This window comes from Astatotilapia calliptera, chromosome 4 (genome assembly GCF_964374335.1).
Source record: "Astatotilapia calliptera chromosome 4, fAstCal68.1, whole genome shotgun sequence".
In the NCBI taxonomy this organism is placed as follows: Eukaryota; Metazoa; Chordata; class Actinopteri; order Cichliformes; family Cichlidae; genus Astatotilapia; species Astatotilapia calliptera.
Window position 1 is genome coordinate 19,446,952 of NC_137425.1, and position 17,565 is coordinate 19,464,516.

Sequence of the window (17,565 nt, forward strand, 5' to 3'; positions counted from 1 at the left end):
GACTTACATTAGTTTAAGTTACTAGTTAAAGTTAAAGGAATACGTTGGAGTCAAATTGTTAAATGTTGTCATTCTGTTACTTAAAGTCTTGGTTCAAACTATATGATTAAAGACATTCCTTTATTTCTGACCCCCTCCCCAGCCTGTTGAATGGTGGGGGAGACTATAGTGTTTTATTATAGGGACACATCCTATGTGAGGGTTCTGTTTTCTTGTTTAGTAAACTTCCTGCCTTTATGACCCTTTTGGTCACACACACACACACACACACACACACACACACACACACACACACACACACAGTTTTAACCTTTTGTGACCATAGGTTTTTTTTTTTTTACAATGGGTGTTTGTTTACAGTTTTTGCCCACTGCTTAAACACATTTTGCAAAACTCCGCTCTCTGTGCCAAACTGTACACACAAGTACACATGACACAACACTGGGAAATATACCATTCACATCTGTGCCAAATTGAAACTCTACTCCCAAAACCTAAACTCTGCTGTCAAAACCTGACATTCCTTTGTCAAAATGTAACTCTGTTGACAAAATGACACATACTTGCATCATATGCAAACACTGACAGATCAGGGGGAACACACTAGTCTTCTTTATATAAAACACTGCAGTCCTTGATTTCCATTGTTTATTCAGAAGGCACATTTACAGGAGACACATTTTCAAACAACCAAAAACGCAAATAGACCTACTCAATATTGTACATTGCAGTACCATGAATTCAGATAAAGCAAAAAAAACAACAACAACACAATAATACTGCAATAGAAAAAACACTATACTGTAAACACAAAAAACCATGACAATTGTGCATAAGTGGGCTCTGTTGGGGTCTGGCCACAGGACCTCATCAACATCGCAAGCAATGTCCTCTCCCGCTAGGCACTGGGGAAAATATCCTCTTGCATGTCGAAACCATCCATGGATTGCTGTCACCTGAATGTCGCCGCAGGCCTGTTCCATTGCCTGCAGAAGAGGCATGCGGGCATGTGGTTGGCGGTCATATACTCGCCATCTCCAAGCCGAAAAAAAATTCCTCTATAGGGTTCAAAAATGGTGAGTAAGGGGGCAAGTATACCACTTCAAATTGATTGTGGTTGGAGAACCAGGCCTGGACCAGAGCAGCCCGATGGAAACTGACATTATCCCATATCACCACAAACCTGGGCTGATCTGGTCTGTTCTGTACAACTATATCATGGAGAGCATCTAGAAATGTGAGTATGTGTTGGCTATTGTATGGACCTAGTATTGCATGATGATGCAGAAGCCCTCGAAGGCATATGGCGGCACATAATGTGATGTTTCCCCCGCGCTGCCCTGGGACGTGCACAATTGCCCTTTGGCCAATTACATTACGACCCCGTCGTCTTGTTTTGCTCAGGTCGAATCCAGCTTCATCAATGAAAATGTATTCATGAGGCTGTGCAGCTCCATCCATGGCCAAGATTCTCTGAAAAAAAGGGGAACATATCACTGTACTACAGTGCTACACATACAGCACCCTCACCCCATCACACAGGTACCTGTGTAGCTCTCAGAATAGATCCATGTGGTACTGATATGGTACATATTCAGCTGCTACTGGACTTCACCAATACTCTATTGTAAATGTAAGGGACAGTTACACGTACCCGTACATATTCAGCTCGAAGTCCTTTGACCCTGTCACTGTTCCTCTCGAATGGGACTCTGTAGAGCTGCTTCATGGTGATGCTGTGTTTACCCAAGATGCGTCTGATGGTGGTGATGCTCACATGGTCTATGTTGCTGAACACTCGCCTGTCTGCAAGTATTTTCCGTCGTAGCTGGTGGAGACGGATGGCATTGTCTGCCCTCACTAGGTCCACAACGGCAAGTTCCTGCTGTTGTGTGAACAGGCGTTGCCGTCCTCCCCCAGAAGGTCTTCGAGTCATTCTGGAGAAATACAACCACATATTGTCATCGGTTTGCTTATTTTTCTTACAGTACTTTACTGTATGTACTGTGTCATCCACTGTACAACACTGTACTTCAATATAAGGAATCAGCCACTTTGGCTGCAAAAGGAGCATTAGCACCCCGTACACTTGATATGGTAATGTGATATACTGTAGAACAGTGCTATAAAACCATCTGAGTAGAGCAGAAGGTATGGAGGTGAAGACATACCTGTTTTCTAGTCGGAATGTTCGTATTACAGATGCCACTGTGAAGCGGCTTAGATGTGGGTGGACTCTCTGCCCAGCTTCCCTCATAGTCAGGCCATGGTTGATGACATGGTCCACCAAAGTTGCTCTTATTTCATCAGAAATATGGGTCCGTGCATGGCCTCTTTGGCCTCCTCCTCCTCCTCTTCCTCCTCCTCCTCCTCCTCCTCCTCCTCCTCCTCCTCCTCCTCCTCCTCCTCCTCCTCCTCCTCCTCCTCTACCTCTTCCTCTTCCTCTTCCTCTTGCTCTCCCTCCATCCATGCTTGCAAAGTTCTTGAAATGGCTACGCTGAGGGCTTTTTGTAGTTGGCTAATTGGTGTTCGGTTTTGCAAGTAAGTGCCTTCAGGTGTGTATTTGAGTGGTTGCAATTACCCGATGTGTTTTGTATTTTGGATACATGTGTTTTCCGAATGGCACCCTGAAATTTCATTTTGTGAGCGAAGTGTCTTATGTATGAAATGGAGTGTAGCATGCAGGACCATGTGTGTTGCATAAAGGAGTAGGTGTGTTGCATAATTGGAACTGGGGTGCAAAGCAGCGCTTTTGTTTAAGGTAGGGGTACATGTGTTTGAGGTATGGTAACAAAAGCTTCAACTTGCATGGGTTCATGGTGTTCAAGCAACGGGCAAAAACTGTAATTGGAATAAGTTTCTAAACCAGCGGGGCCTGTGGAAGCGCAGACGCAACAGAATACTTGGCTTGACTTTGACTCTTTGTCAGCATGGCTACAGTGGTCAAGTAAAACCTGGAATGTTTTCTGTTTTCCATGACTAGTGATGAATAGTGCTAGCTTTTGGAGGGCATTTAAAAAATTTTTTTTGTTAAACTATCAAACCGGGACCTCTACACACATTACTATGATTTGATAATAACTGTGACTTATACGGATTAAACAGAGTATCAGTACACTTGGAAGCTCTCAGTAATTAGTAATTTGTTCCCACATGATCTTAAAAAAATAAAAAAATCATAAGCAGACTTGGTTTTGAGTCAAAGCCATGTTGAATATTAGTTTGAAGTGGAAAATGTCCTGTGTTATAATTTAATTTAATTAATTAATTTATTTATTATGGTGCTTGACCCCATTCATCCACCACATGCAATGGGACTCATTGTGGCATCATCTCATTTTGCAGTTGGCTTTACTTTCTTTCCCATGTCATAATTACTTCGTCCACTAGAGTGCAGTGCTACACTATAGTTGGACTGCATGTCCTACCAAACTGCTGCACTATCAAGTCATGCTTTACAGTTTTTTCTGAATGCTTAAACACTAACTGTGATTCCTGTAGCACAATCTCTAAAACTATTCAGACTTATAGCAAAACCACTCACTGAGTTTGCAAAACTAAAAGCACAAAAACTGCTTTGCACTCAGTTTGCAATTTTGTAACACACACTTTGCAAAACTGTAGGCACAATTCACTGCACAACACTCAATTACCAAATTTCCAACACACTCCTAGCAAAAGTATACACATGTATGGCTATCATTAACACTAATTTGCCAACTGTCTGGCACACTTTCACATGTGAAAACTTTTTTAGATAATTCGTTCACTTTGCAATCAGCCTAAGCACTATAATACAGGTAAGCTGTGTGTGCGGAGTACAATGGAGCGAGCAGAAAGAGTGAGAAGTAGAGGAGGCCGAGGAAGAGGACGTGGAGGTGAAGAAGTAGGATGAAGAGGACGACAAGGACAAGGAGGAGCAAGGAAGACGAGGAGGGGGGAGAGGAAGATGAGGAGGGGGGAGAGGAAGGGTAGGAAGAGTAAGAAATAGAATTGCTGATGACATCAGAGCTACAATAGTGGACCATGTCATCAACCGTGGAATGACCCTGAGGGTAGCTGGCCAACGGGTCCAGCCTAAACTGAGCCGCTACACTGTAGCAAGTACCATAAGGACATCTTGAAATGAGAATCGGTCAGTACAGTCACTTCGCACAAAGATTTGTAGCACTGCCATATGCCAATGAGAAACACACCAATACCATTGATGTAAAAATACTGAAATTGTTACTTTACAGAATTGCTAGATGACCAGATGCTGGGGGCAGAGGAAGCATGTTCACTGCAGACCAAGTAACCCATATAGTCATTATGGCGGTTGCAAATAATCTTATACTTGGAAATAAACACTTGTGTTTGTTTTGATGTGTTTGAATAAACACCAGTACTTGAAGTTTGGATCCCTCTATGCTTATGGATCTATGACAGAAGTATGAGCTCAAACTGACATAGCCTACCTTGTGCACAGAGAAAGCAAAAGCCAGATGTGTTTTGTATTCATACCATCAGTGTGCAGTTGGCGCATTGTGTGCTTAGTAGATGATGGCTTGTGTGTACTGTTTGATACGGAAACACCATTTTTACGAAGGTGTGAAGAGTTAATCTAGCTGTGTTTGCTTTTGCAAGAGAACTAAAATGTTTTGATTATTGGGTGACAGGTTTTCTTATTTGTGTGAAGAGTTTTGCAAAATTAGCCAATAGTTACAAAAAATGTGCTTAAGCAATCAGAAAAAACTGTAAAAATACTGACAGAAAGGCATGGGAAGGCAGTTGTGCTATGAAGAGGTGCATTCATTTCCAACCACAAAGAATGTTTATGTAACTCTTCCTCTTTCCAGACATACACAGAGTCAGTGTAAATCTGTGAACTCTGTCTTTAAGTGAAAGCTTAGATTGTGTTTCCATGTGCATTTGTGTACCTTGTGGGTTTGGAGGAATTCACATTTGGGAGGGATGACACAAAACAAATTAAGCCTTACTATTGGCTGCCTCTGAAATGATCTGGCAGTGTGTTGCCCCGATTGGCTGAAGACCCTGTGGCAGCCAGCCCAAATCTTTGACGCTGTTGCTGGGATGGAGTCAAAGCATGCTGCTGCCAGTCTAAGTGGCAAGGAGCCGGCAGCAAGGAAGCAGGGCACCATGCCCAGCAGAATGCCTGACAGCGTCTCCATGTCTGACATCCCCACCAAACACCCTCCCTCTCGGTCCTTACCTGAACCCCTCTATGTTTCTATAAATACCATTGATAAATTTAAACCAAACATACAGTATTTAATATTCTAAAACATGTACATGTATATATAAAATTGAATCGTAGGATGGATTGACAATTTGTCAATTTGAAGACTATGTGAGGGAAACCCCACTCATGGCACATAGGTGTGCCATGAGTGGGGGGTTCCCCTTATCCTGAAGTCTTTTTGTCTCAGTATTTTATCTGCCCTTGTTATCGATGCTACAGCTTTGTCTCTGTTCAAGAAGTCCCACCAAGTGTTTTCTTTTGAGAAAACAGATGATTAACTACAGCAAATAAAGTAATTTCATACCTCAAAACTTCACAAACAAAAAGATATGAGTCCAGAAGCCAAACACAATTCAAATATGAAAACTACATCATGCAAGGGACCTTTTCCCCTATTACAGTTTTTTCTGATTGCTTAAGCACATTTTTTGTAACTATTGGCTAATTTTGCAAAACTCTTCACACAAATAAGAAAACCTGTCACCCAATAATCAAAACATTGTAGTTCTCTTGCAAAAGCAAACACAGCTAGATTAACTCTTCACACCTTCGTAAAAATGGTGTTTCCGTATCAAACAGTGCACACAAGCCATCATCTACTAAGCACACAATGCGCCAACTGCACACTGATGGTATGAATATAAAACACATCTGGCTTTTGCTTTCTCTGTGCACAAGGTAGGCTATGTCAGTTTGAGCTCATACTTCTGTCATAGATCCATAAGCATAGAGGGATCCAAACTTCAAGTACTGGTGTTTATTCAAACACATCAAAACAAACACAAGTGGTTATTTCCAAGTATAGGATTACAGTTTTTCTCAAATGTTAAAACACAAAAGCCAATCCTGTAACCCAAATGACCAGTAGTCTAAACACATTTACTAAATGTAGCCACCATATTCCAGTACCATAAACACATGTCACATGAAGACACAATTCACAAAACACAACCCTCTGTACTCATAAATCTAAACACATTTTTCCTTGCTAAAACACATGTTGCAAAACAACTCTGCTCATATCCTCAAATGAAAGCCCATGTGATGCAAAATGCTTGCCACAGTCACCAATCTTTGAACACAGGGAACACACCTGGCGTCATTCACTACACACAATGACTCAAAATTGAAGACACTTGTTGCTAATGCTGTACCCACATGTAAAAGCAAGTTCAGAGTGCACAGTATGCTGAAGGTTCCAAACAAACACAATGGATGAAGGCAGAGTCAGGGGAAGAGGAATTTGATGCAGAGGAGGGAGAAGAGCTGGCCCTGGAAGAAGAGGAGCAGGCCAATGAGGAAGAGGAGTTCAAATGAGAGGAGGAAGAGGAGCGACCAACGAGGAAGAGGAGAAGGCCAACATGGGAGAGGAGAAGGTCCAGGAGGGAGAGCAAGACAACCTCGCACCATCATTACGGACGAGATGCGAGCAACAGCTCAGCGACATGATGCCGCACAGTGATTGTGGTGTGTGTGTGGTGTGAATAACGTAAATAAAAAAACTTCACACCCTGTTCATGTTTTCAAGATTACTGTTGTGTGCAATAGATTCTGTTTTTGCATTGAGTTGTGTTACAGTAGTGTACGTACATGCAGGATTTTCTATAGATTTATACTACTCATATGAAACTCACAAATCTAAATGCCTAATCCTCTGCAGAGATCTACGACGATCCGTTACTGTATAGTTTCTAAAATATGCATTGGCAGTTATGAAACAAAGAACCTTCTCACAAATTGAGCATTGTGTTTTCAATTGTTTTGCTGTAGTGTGTAATGCTGTGTATAGTGTTTACAGTTTTGACAGCTTCGAGCTGCTCTCTTGGTGTGGGAGTTTGAGTTTTGCAGTGGGAAGGTGTGGTTGTGTTTATGTAGCTTTAGAGAAGGGTGTTGTGTTTGGACATTGGGGGACCTGGTGGTAACGTTTGTGAAATGTGTTTTAGCATTTGAGAAAAACTGTATTTGCAATCGCCATAATGACTATATGGGTTACTTGGTCTGCAGTGAACATGCTTCCTCTGCCCCAGCATCTGGTCATCTAGCAATTCTGTAAAGTAACAATTTCAGTATTTTTACATCAATGGTATTGGTGTGTTTCTCATTGGCATATGGCAGTGCTACAAATCTTTGTGCAAAGTGACTGTACTAACCGATTCTCATTTCAAGATGTCCTTATGATGCTTGCTACAGTGTAGCGGCTCGAGTTAGGCTGGACCCGTTGGCCAGCTACCGTCAGGGTCATTCCACGGTTGATTACATGGTCCACTATTGTAGCTCTGATGTCATCAGCAATTCTATTTCTTACTCTTCCTACCCTTCCTCTCCCCCCTCCTCATCTTCCTCTCCCCCCTCCTCGTCTTCCTGTTGCTCCTCCTTGTCCTTGTTGTCCTCTTCATCCTACTTCTTCACCTCCACGTCCTCTTCCTCGGCCTCCTCTACTTCTCACTCTTTCTGCTCCCTCCATTGTACTCCGCACACACAGCTTACCTGTATTATAGTGCTTAGGCTGATTGCAAAGTGAACGAATTATCTAAAAAAGTTTTCACATGTGAAAGTGTGCCAGACAGTTGGCAAATTAGTGTTAATGATAGCCATACATGTGTATACTTTTGCTAGGAGTGTGTTGGAAATTTGGTAATTGAGTGTTGTGCAGTGAATTGTGCCTACAGTTTTGCAAAGTGTGTGTTACAAAATTGCAAACTGAGTGCAAAGCAGTTTTTGTGCTTTTAGTTTTTGCAAACTCAGTGAGTGGTTTTGCTATAAGTCTGAATAGTTTTAGAGATTGTGCTACAGGAATCACAGTTAGTGTTTAAGCATTCAGAAAAAACTGTAAATTATGATCAGCACAGGTTTTCACATAGAGGTGGCACCCACATTGCTGCTACTACACATGGAGCTTTGTCTCACTCTTGTGGAAAATCAAAGTAATACAACATGATGGTGCACAACACAATTTTTCAAAAGATAAACAGTTTTATATTAGTATGTGTCATTACTTGTATTCTGTAAGGCAAGTTAGCATTTTTCTTAATTCAAGAAGAACTGAAGATAGTTAGTTATTTGTTTTCTTTATTGATTTTTAATGCATTTCTCACTTGTCTTACATACATGTCGCATCTAGCACAAAACTAAAACACAAATGCCAAAAATTGTAAAGCGTAAACAATGTCATCAATAACAATGGAAAAACAAAGCATTACATGTTCAAACTAGTCAGGACAGGTGCTGTTCAAACCCCCCAGAACTTAGACATTTCAGTCATAATACATGAACCGTCCTGTGAACATCATGGTTTAGTCTGAAAGAAAAAATGAGAGAGAAAATGTAATCCTTTAGTGACAACTTTGTATTGTTTTCTCTTGAAATAAATAAAAGAAACAACAGCAACTTTTATTATTATTATTATTATTATTATTATTATTATTATCATCATCATACTATATGCTCCAAGATTAGTGGACTAATCATAATGAAAGTTTGCATAAACATTGCACAGGGAAATTTGAGTGCCAACATATATATGGCATATACACGTATTTCATTCAATAACCAAAATTGTATATATTTGTCATATTTGAAAGTTCAACTAAGCACCAAATGGAATATCATAATACAGTTTTAGAAGCTGAGAAAAAAAAGTAACTGGATTCCTTTAGGTTTTGTGAAGATGTTGCTAGGCCTAGCAGCGCCACCACTTCCTGAGACGCCTAAAGCTTGCCAACCTTCCTCCTCCCATCCTCACCATGTTCTACAGGGGCACCATAGAGAGCATTCTGACCAGCTGCATCTCATAATCCTGCCCATGTTTACGAAATTTAAATTGTTATTGATCCTTTTACCTTAGTCTTAAAGTGTATATTTATTTCTTACTCTTCTTATATTTATTGTTTTTTTTGCACTGAATGGAACTGGAACCTCGTCGTCTTGTCTCTCAATATACTGTATTGTTTAAAGCAGAGATGACAATAAAGTTTGCTTTGACTTTGACTAAAGTCAGGAGAACAACTGAGATAATCCATCCACAATGTGAGGTTAGTCATTAACATACTGGTGCATGGGCTGCGCTGTACACAAAAATGCATTTTCTCCTCCTGTAAACGGACACATAAACGGACACACAAATGTGTGTATGCAGAAGCAGGGAATAATATGCAGAAGCTGAGATAAATAATGTGCTACAATGTTCATACTATACTGATTTTCTATACAAACAAGTTCCTTATGCGCATATACTTTTACTTAGCACTTTTACTTTGCACATTGTCCAAAAGAAAATTGGATTCCTGTAGACACAAAAGGAAATAACTGAACTGCAGAGCTTCAGTGCTCTCTTCTGAAGTCCATTGAGCAGGTTAGGGAGGAGAGGATTTTGTCTAAGCTAACATCCATCATGGACAACAGCTCCCATCCCCTGCCTGAGACTGCACGAGCACTGAACAGCTCGTTCAGCAGCAGACTTTTACACCCACAGTGTAGGATGGAGCACGACCACAGGTCATTCTTACCAGCAGCTGTCAGACTCTATAAGACAATTTAACATCCTTTTGGTTATCTTATCTCCGTACAATTTATTCTATACATATTTCTTTACATTGTTACCTGTATATACGAACTTCAGTTGCTTATGTATATAGGACCACTTTGTGTCTTCCTTTTATATTTTATATTTCCCCCTGCTATAAGAGCTGTGTAACACCCAAATTTCTGGGATAATGAAGGTTTATTCTTGTCACGGTCCAGCAGATCTGCCTGAGAAATAATCTGCTTTGTGTTTTCTCTTTCCTCTCTTCCCCTCTCCCTCTCTCTCCCTCTGTCACCTGGGCGGAGTTCATTGTGGGCTCCCACCTTTGGCCTACATACCTGGGAGATGGGTAACACCTGCGTCTCATTAACTGGCCTTTACTTAAAGGAAGAATCGAGACTTCTCTTTGCTGGATTGTTGCTTAACCTGTGTCAGTGAAATCCTGGCTGAGACACTGCAATCTAGTTCCCTTGGTTTTGCTTCTTGTGTTAACACATTGTTTTCCTGTGTACAGACACTGTGGACCTGCCCTTGTTCCTTACAAAGATTCTGGTGTGAGAGAGGAGTGAGAGACTGGTAAGACACCAAGAGAGACAGAAGAGGAGTGAGACTGTTCACCTGCTTTTCCCTGTGGATTCCCTGGAGCCCTGATCCCCGCACCCTTGTATATAGCACTTTGTCACTGTTGTACATTTCACCCGGTGTTTGTGAATAAACCCTTCCTTTGAGCCAAGGAGTCCTGTGTTTGAGTCCCTCCAGTTAATGTGACTATTCTATTCTATTGTATTCTATTCTGCATATAAATTGACTGGCAAGCAAACACAGATTTAATATTAAAGTTAATTAAATGTATTAATGCTCAGTGAAAGTGGAGAGAGACAGGCAGAGATCAGTAAGGACAAGGATTATGTAGACAGACGGAAAGAAGCATACTACTGTTTTTCAGACAGGCGCAGAGGACAATAACATTAGGACAGTAAGTAATTAACATTTATTTATATATCACTTTTCATAGATAAAAATCACAAAGTGCTTCACATTAAAACCAGAAACATAAATAAAATAAAAATATAAAACAATGACAAAAATATTACAGTTTTTCTCGATTGCTTAAACACTATAACCAGGCCTCTAAACTAAAATTTCAAAACCGTAACGCTATTGGTCAAAAAGCACACCCATTTCCCTGAACTATAAACACTATTCCCTGCTTTGACACATGACTCAAATTTGGTGAACTGTTACTGCAAAACTCTACACACAAATCCCTACATTTTACAGTGCTTACACCATGTAGTCATTTAGAAAGCACTAGCATGCAATAATGTTAACTTAAGTCAGCATAGCTTGAGCTCAATTAGCACACAATTAACCAGGTGGAAACACTAGGAGTCAAAATTTAGCACACACCAATCAGAACCTGCGATGGATAGATAAAAGGGCCAAAGTCAGCTCATTCAGTTTTGAAACAATGGATCCAAAGAGATGCAAAGGAAGAGGACGTGGTGGAGAAAGAGGACGTGGTGAAGAAGGAGGACATGGTGGAGGAAGAGGACATGGTGAAAGAGGAGGACGTGGTGGAAGAGGAGGAGGAGGTGGTCTAGGACAACAGGAAGGTGGTGAAGGAGGAGGACGTGGTGGAGGAAGAGGACATGGTGAAAGAGGAGGACGTGGTGGAAGAGGAGGAGGAGGTGGTCTAGGACAACAGGAAGGTGGTGGAGGAGGAGGGAGAGGTGGAGGAGGAGGAGGACGTGGTGAAGGAGGTGGAGGTGGAGAACGACGGCGACAAGGAAGGGGAAGAGCAAGGGCACGAAGACAGTCAGTCTCGGATGAAATTCGAGCCACTTTAGTTGACCATGTCCTTGTCCATGGGATGACTATGAGGGAGGCTGGGCAACGAGTACAACCAAATTTGAGTCGCTTCACTGTTGCCTCCATCATCAGAACCTTCAGGGAGGATAACAGGTAGGTGTACTTGCAGTAAGACTGCTTTGTACAGTAACTTGTAAGTTACTGAACTTATGTGTCTTGAGTTTCAGTATGTTTCCATTATTTGCCTGTAAAATGAATGTGTGACAGTTACAGTAATGAGTGCTTCTATTTTTGTAGGACACAGAGACGACCACCTGGTGGAGGCAGGTTAAGGCTTTTGTCGGAGGAGCAAGAGAGGGAACTTGTAAACATGGTAATTGCAAATAATGTAATCCGCCTGCGAGAGATTCAAAGGAGAGTGATTGAGGATGATCATCTTTTTCGAGGCATAAATGCCATCAGCCTCTCCACAATTGACCGCATCCTCCGAAAGAATCAATTCCGGATGAAACAGGCATACCGAGTCCCTTTCGAACGAAACTCTGACAGAGTGAAGAACCAACGTGTGGAATATGTTCAGGTATGAGTTTTGATACTGTACTGTATTGTGTACCATCACAGCATGGCAGTTTATGCTGCCATTTCAGCACTCTTGAACTGTGGTTCAGGGTACCGATTGACTCTACTGTGTTGTGTGTTTTGCAGAGAATCTTTGAGATTGAAGGACGGCCTGTTCCCCATGAAATAATCTTTGTGGATGAGGCAGGTTTTAACCTGACCAAAAGAAGGAAAAGGGGGAGGAACATAATTGGCCATCGGGCTATTGTAAATGTCCCTGGTCAGCGTGGGGGGAATGTCACTATGTGCGCAGCCATCAGCCAACGAGGGGTACTCCACCACCATGCCGTACTAGGACCCTATAACACTATGCTTCTCCTTGCTTTTCTTGATGGTTTAAGACAACATATGTTCCAGCTGGACTACAGGGAACCAGCACAGCCAGAGCAGCCTCACTACATTGTTGTGTGGGATAACGTCAGCTTCCATCGCGCTGCTCTGGTTCGTGACTGGTTTACCAATAACCCAAGGTTTTCTAATATCTTTCTGCCTGCATACTCTCCCTTTCTAAACCCGATAGAGGAGTTATTTTCGGCATGGCGGTGGAAAGTGTATGACCGAGAACCTTATGTCCATGTTCACCTCCTTCAGGCCATGGAAGAGGCCTGCCTAGACATATCAGTAGATGCATGCCAGGGGTGGATCAGGCATGCAAGAGGATTTTACCCCCGCTGCCTGGCTGGGGCCAATATAGCCTGTGATGTGGATGAGATTCTCTGGCCTGACCCAGACCAAAGACAAGATGCTGAGGTGGGATAATGTTTCTGGTGTGTGTTGTACTGTATAGTACATGAATGACAATGTGCCACTGTACATACATTGGTTGCGTCTTTTGTGTTTATCATGTGACAAGGGTTTTGAAGGGGAGAACCATAAGCAACCTAATTGTTTTGGAACTATTGTTTTGAATTAATTGTACCAGTGTGCAAAACTCTGTTGTAGTGTGTGTGTTTTTGAGGGCTTGTGTTTGATGTCTGAGGGCAAAGTTTGGTTTTTCAGCAGGAGTGAATAGTTTTGGGTGTAGAGCTTCATTTTGACCTGGAAATAGGATGTTTGGGAAATTGAGTGAGATGTTATGGATTTGTGTTTACTGTTGTGAGGATATGAGGCGTAGTTTCAAGAAATGTGTTTTAGCAATCGAGAAAAACTGTAATTAAAAGCTTGTTTGTATAAAAATGTTTTTAACTGCTTTTTAAAAGAGTCAATGAAGTCTACACAGCATTAAACACAACAGAAAGAGCCCTGGTGCCAGTGGCTGAAAAGTGTGTTTTGATATGGGACCAACAGTAACCTCTGACCTGACGATCTAAATGCTCGGGAAGAAGGAGGTTTCAACAGGTCAGAGATATACTGTGGAGCTTCACCATATAGAGCTCTAAAAGTTAAAACTAAAATTTTTAAATGAAACCTAAAATGTACTTTTCAATAATATGTGACCTCTTGTTAGTACCAGTTAAAAGTCTTGCTGCAGCATTCTGTACAGTCTGAAGGCGATCCAAAGCTTATTTGCTGAAACAAGTAAAAAGACCATTACAATAATCCAGATGAGAAAAAAATTTATAGCATGAATAATCATCTCAAGTTCTGCCTTTGACACCAGTAGTCTGAGTTTAGAAATGTTTCTTAGATGATAAAAACAGTTCTGAACCAGTTGTTTCTCAAGTGACATTGAACTGTCAAATATGACACCCAATACAGCGTATGAGTGAAGAATAAAAAAAAAGACAATGTACCAAAGCTTAATAATCATGAGCAAGACTGCTTGGATATATTCTAGTTCTCATTCCACCATGTGTGTGTGTGTGTTTCCACAAAGTCTATGAAAAAATTATGAATTTTGAAATATTTAACAATATTTCATGTTATTTAATGAGGTGAAATATTTGATTTTATGTTGGTTATGTTTTTTTTTTTGTTTGAATAAGTTTGGGTTTTGGTTGTAAGTTCAAACAGTTATTCCTCTCTGTGTTGAGATTATTTATCAACATAAGCAGCTTGGGGCGCATTTACGATAAAGTCAGCCTCTACTATAATTTCTTCAAAAAACAAAAACTGGAGATTAACTCAATAACTGACTCTTATTAGAAGAAGCAATCACTAGATGTGGCCCAGTAATTATTTATAAGAAATATTACTTCAGAAAAAGCGCACTGAATAGGTTTACTGTAGCAATGTACTTTGTATGTGATGTATATAGAATTCAAATAACCTAAGAAAAGGAAATTAAATGACTTAGCATAAGTCTTACCAATTGGATCAACAATAGCCTGTGCATTCCCAGCAGCGTGATTCACAACACATCGGAAATTCTGTTGTGTATCCCAGTCCTGTTTCCTCACTCGGACTTGACTGACTCCAGTATAAACATCGCCTTTTTGTACTGAAGGGTACTGGATGAAGTCTGTCAAGGCAGTGTCGCCTTTGGTCCACGAGAAAGTCACTGCAGGTGCACTGAAGTTTACTGTAGCAATGTATTATGTATGTGATGTATCAAGAGTTCAAATAACCTAAGAAAAGGAAATTAAATGACTTAACAAAAATCTTACAGACTATAACAATATCAGCCTGTGCATTTATGTGCAAATTCATTCAAATTGTTTAGTTTTGTATATGTTCACAGAGCTTTCATGTAAACTTGTTATAAGTCAAATAGAATAAGATAAACTTATTAAATGTGAATTAGCATAAGGCTTACGTGTTGGTCTGACAGGAGTCTGTGCATTCCCAGCAGCATGATTCACAACACATTGGAAATTCTGTTGTGTATCCCAGTCCTGTTTCCTCACTCGGACTTGACTGACTCCAGTATAAACATCGCCTTTTTGTACTGCAGGGTACTGGATGAAGTCTGTCAAGGCAGTGCCGCCTTTGTTCCACGAGAAAGTCACTGCAGGAGGGTTAAAGCCGGTGGCAAGGCAGCCAAGAGTGACCATATCTCCACTTTCAGAACCACATGGTACCAGAGGAAACACAGTGGGTGCAGTTGAAGTGTCTAAGAAAGGGGAGACAACACTAATTAAGATACCGGAATAGAAATACAATAATATACCACACATTTTCACTTAGAAGTGATTAAAGAGAAAACACTTGAGCTGATTATGTTGCGTAATAAATCCCATCTTGAAAGACATTACATTTTAAATGTTTAGCATTTCAAATGTCCCGATTTATGTCCCATTTCATTGATCACTCTCCATTAGTGTTAAATATTAATATTATATAGTAATATATATATTATTATATACTAATAAGTGTCATAAAAAACTGAAATAAGTAAAAAGAATAGCATATATACATCTTATTGACAGTAATGGTGACCAGACACAGAGTGATTTCATCTTCAGGCTAAAATTGGTCAGTGTGCAGCTGTGAGAGGATGTGGATTGTCACCGCTGGCTCTGTCCCATCAGAAATTGATACTCAGCTAAACAGGGAGATTATGTATAAGTTTAAAGTCAAGACATGAGATAAAATTATGTATATATGACGACATATGTATGTGTACGCATGTGTGTGTATTGTAACGTACTGTTTTTCAGATCTGTGGTTGTGAAAAAATCTGATGGGGAGAAAAAAAAATGATGTATTATGTGTTGTACCTCAATTTATTGGCTATTAGTTCTCATCAAACTTTATCTTTATTTTTTTTAAATTATTTTTAAATTCCTCCAAAAGTTGAAGCTGTTGAAATGACTAGCACTTTCATATGAGTACATTAGAAGTTAAAGAAACTACTCAAAACAAATTCTATATGACTTAGCATAAGGCTTACCTGGTTTTATGGTTTTATTTTGATTTATTACAAAATCATAGAGCAAAAAAACATTTTTTGGTTTTTTTTCTCACCTAGTGTGTTGTCTATCTCGCTTTTATTCAAAGATCTACTTTGCCCTCCTGTAAACACAAGTGAATTCAGTATCTTCATTCACATCACTGGAATTTACTGTGTGAAAACTTGCTGTGTTGTACACTTGATTCAGAAACTGTAGTGATCAGATCAATTTTGCTGGTGACGTCTGCTCCATTTTTCAGCCATTTGATATCATGTTTCTTTGGTGCAAACTCTTTGGCAAAGCAGGAGGCAGAATAGGTACTGTCCTCATCAGGAGAGGAAATCACTTTATGAGTTGGATTCCTCTTAAACAGCACTGAAAAAAAAAGATGTACACAAATGTATGTATGCAAAAGCATTGAATTATTAATTTAAATGAACATACTATTCATAAATATAGAAATCCATCCATTTTCTTGCGCTGGAAAGTCTGTCTTGCAACCCAGTCCTGTCTCCTCACTCGGAGTTGAGTGACTCCAGTATAAACATTCTCTTTCTGTACTGCAGGATAGTGAATGGTGTTTGTCAAGGAAGAGGACCAAAGGAAGGAACCTTTTGTCCATCACAGGAGGGTTAAACCCAGTGGCAAGACAGGCAAGAGTGACCATATCTCCGCTCTGAGAACCACATGGCATCAGGGGAAACACAGTGGGTCGACTTGAAGTGGCTAAGAAAGGGGAAACAATAATAATTAATATACCACAATGGCAAAACAATAATAAAGCACACATTTTCACCTAAGATTAGTTAAAGATAGACTTTAGCCTTTAAATGTTTATCATTTCAAATGCCCCGAATCCCAATTTGTTCATCAGCCTCTGTCAGTGCTATTATATATATATATTACTGTTGTTATAAGTTCCAGATTTTGTTAGTGTATAGATCATTTTTCTAAATTATTTTAAAATGCAGAATGTGGACAAAAAAAAACAAAAAAATGAAATAAATAAAAGAATAACATAAAGTTAGTAAACTTCGTTTCACAGTGTTGATGGCAAACTCTTTTAAGAACACATTAAATTTGATTCCACTTCAGCATTGATATTTGGCTGAAATGGTTTACTTACCTGATGAAACAGTGACTGTTGTCCCCTTTCCCCAATAGTCTACAGCACCGTATCATAGTACTGAATATACTTAGTACTGATGATACACAGAAGCAATTACTTCTGGGACTAATTAATTATTACATTATATTAATTATAATATATTATAAAATCCTATCAAATCACCCAAAATACGCTATCTGTTAATAATAATGGATTTCGAGACCCTTAAAGCACTTTACAATTCCACTATTCATTCACTTTCACACACTGGTGGAGGCAGCCACAGTTGTAGCCACAGCTGCCCTGGAGCAGACTGACAGAAGCAGGGTTGCCATATCGCACCATCGGCCACTCTGGCCAACACCAGTAGACGGTGAAGTAGGTAGGTGAAGTAACACAACGACCAAGACAGACGGAGCTGGGGATCGAACCAGCAACCTTCCAGTTACAAGATGAGCTTCCCAACCCCCTGAACCACAGTCACCCCACA

General features: G+C 40.2%; 2 protein-coding genes and 1 long non-coding RNA gene across 3 annotated transcripts; 1 reads left to right on the forward strand and 2 right to left on the reverse strand.

The window, feature by feature from the left end:
- Positions 1–415: 415 nt before the first annotated feature.
- Positions 416–2,351, reverse strand: LOC113020040 (uncharacterized). The gene is made up of 2 exons (XM_026163708.2): positions 1,655–2,351; positions 416–1,473 (listed from the first exon to the last, which is right to left on the reverse strand). The coding sequence occupies exons 1-2, from the start codon at positions 2,255–2,257 to the stop codon at positions 1,021–1,023; spliced, it is 1,056 nt and encodes a 351-aa protein (XP_026019493.2). The 5' UTR covers positions 2,258–2,351; the 3' UTR covers positions 416–1,020.
- A 9,446-nt stretch (positions 2,352–11,797) lies between these two features.
- On the forward strand, positions 11,798–13,342 carry LOC145428474 (uncharacterized). Its single transcript, XM_080300687.1, has 2 exons — positions 11,798–12,156; positions 12,282–13,342. The coding sequence occupies exons 1-2, from the start codon at positions 11,833–11,835 to the stop codon at positions 12,951–12,953; spliced, it is 996 nt and encodes a 331-aa protein (XP_080156813.1). The 5' UTR covers positions 11,798–11,832; the 3' UTR covers positions 12,954–13,342.
- A 1,651-nt stretch (positions 13,343–14,993) lies between these two features.
- LOC145428287 (uncharacterized) lies at positions 14,994–17,565 on the reverse strand. The gene is made up of 2 exons (XR_013908560.1): positions 17,094–17,565; positions 14,994–15,186 (listed from the first exon to the last, which is right to left on the reverse strand). It is a non-coding gene; the product is annotated as an uncharacterized LOC145428287 (long non-coding RNA).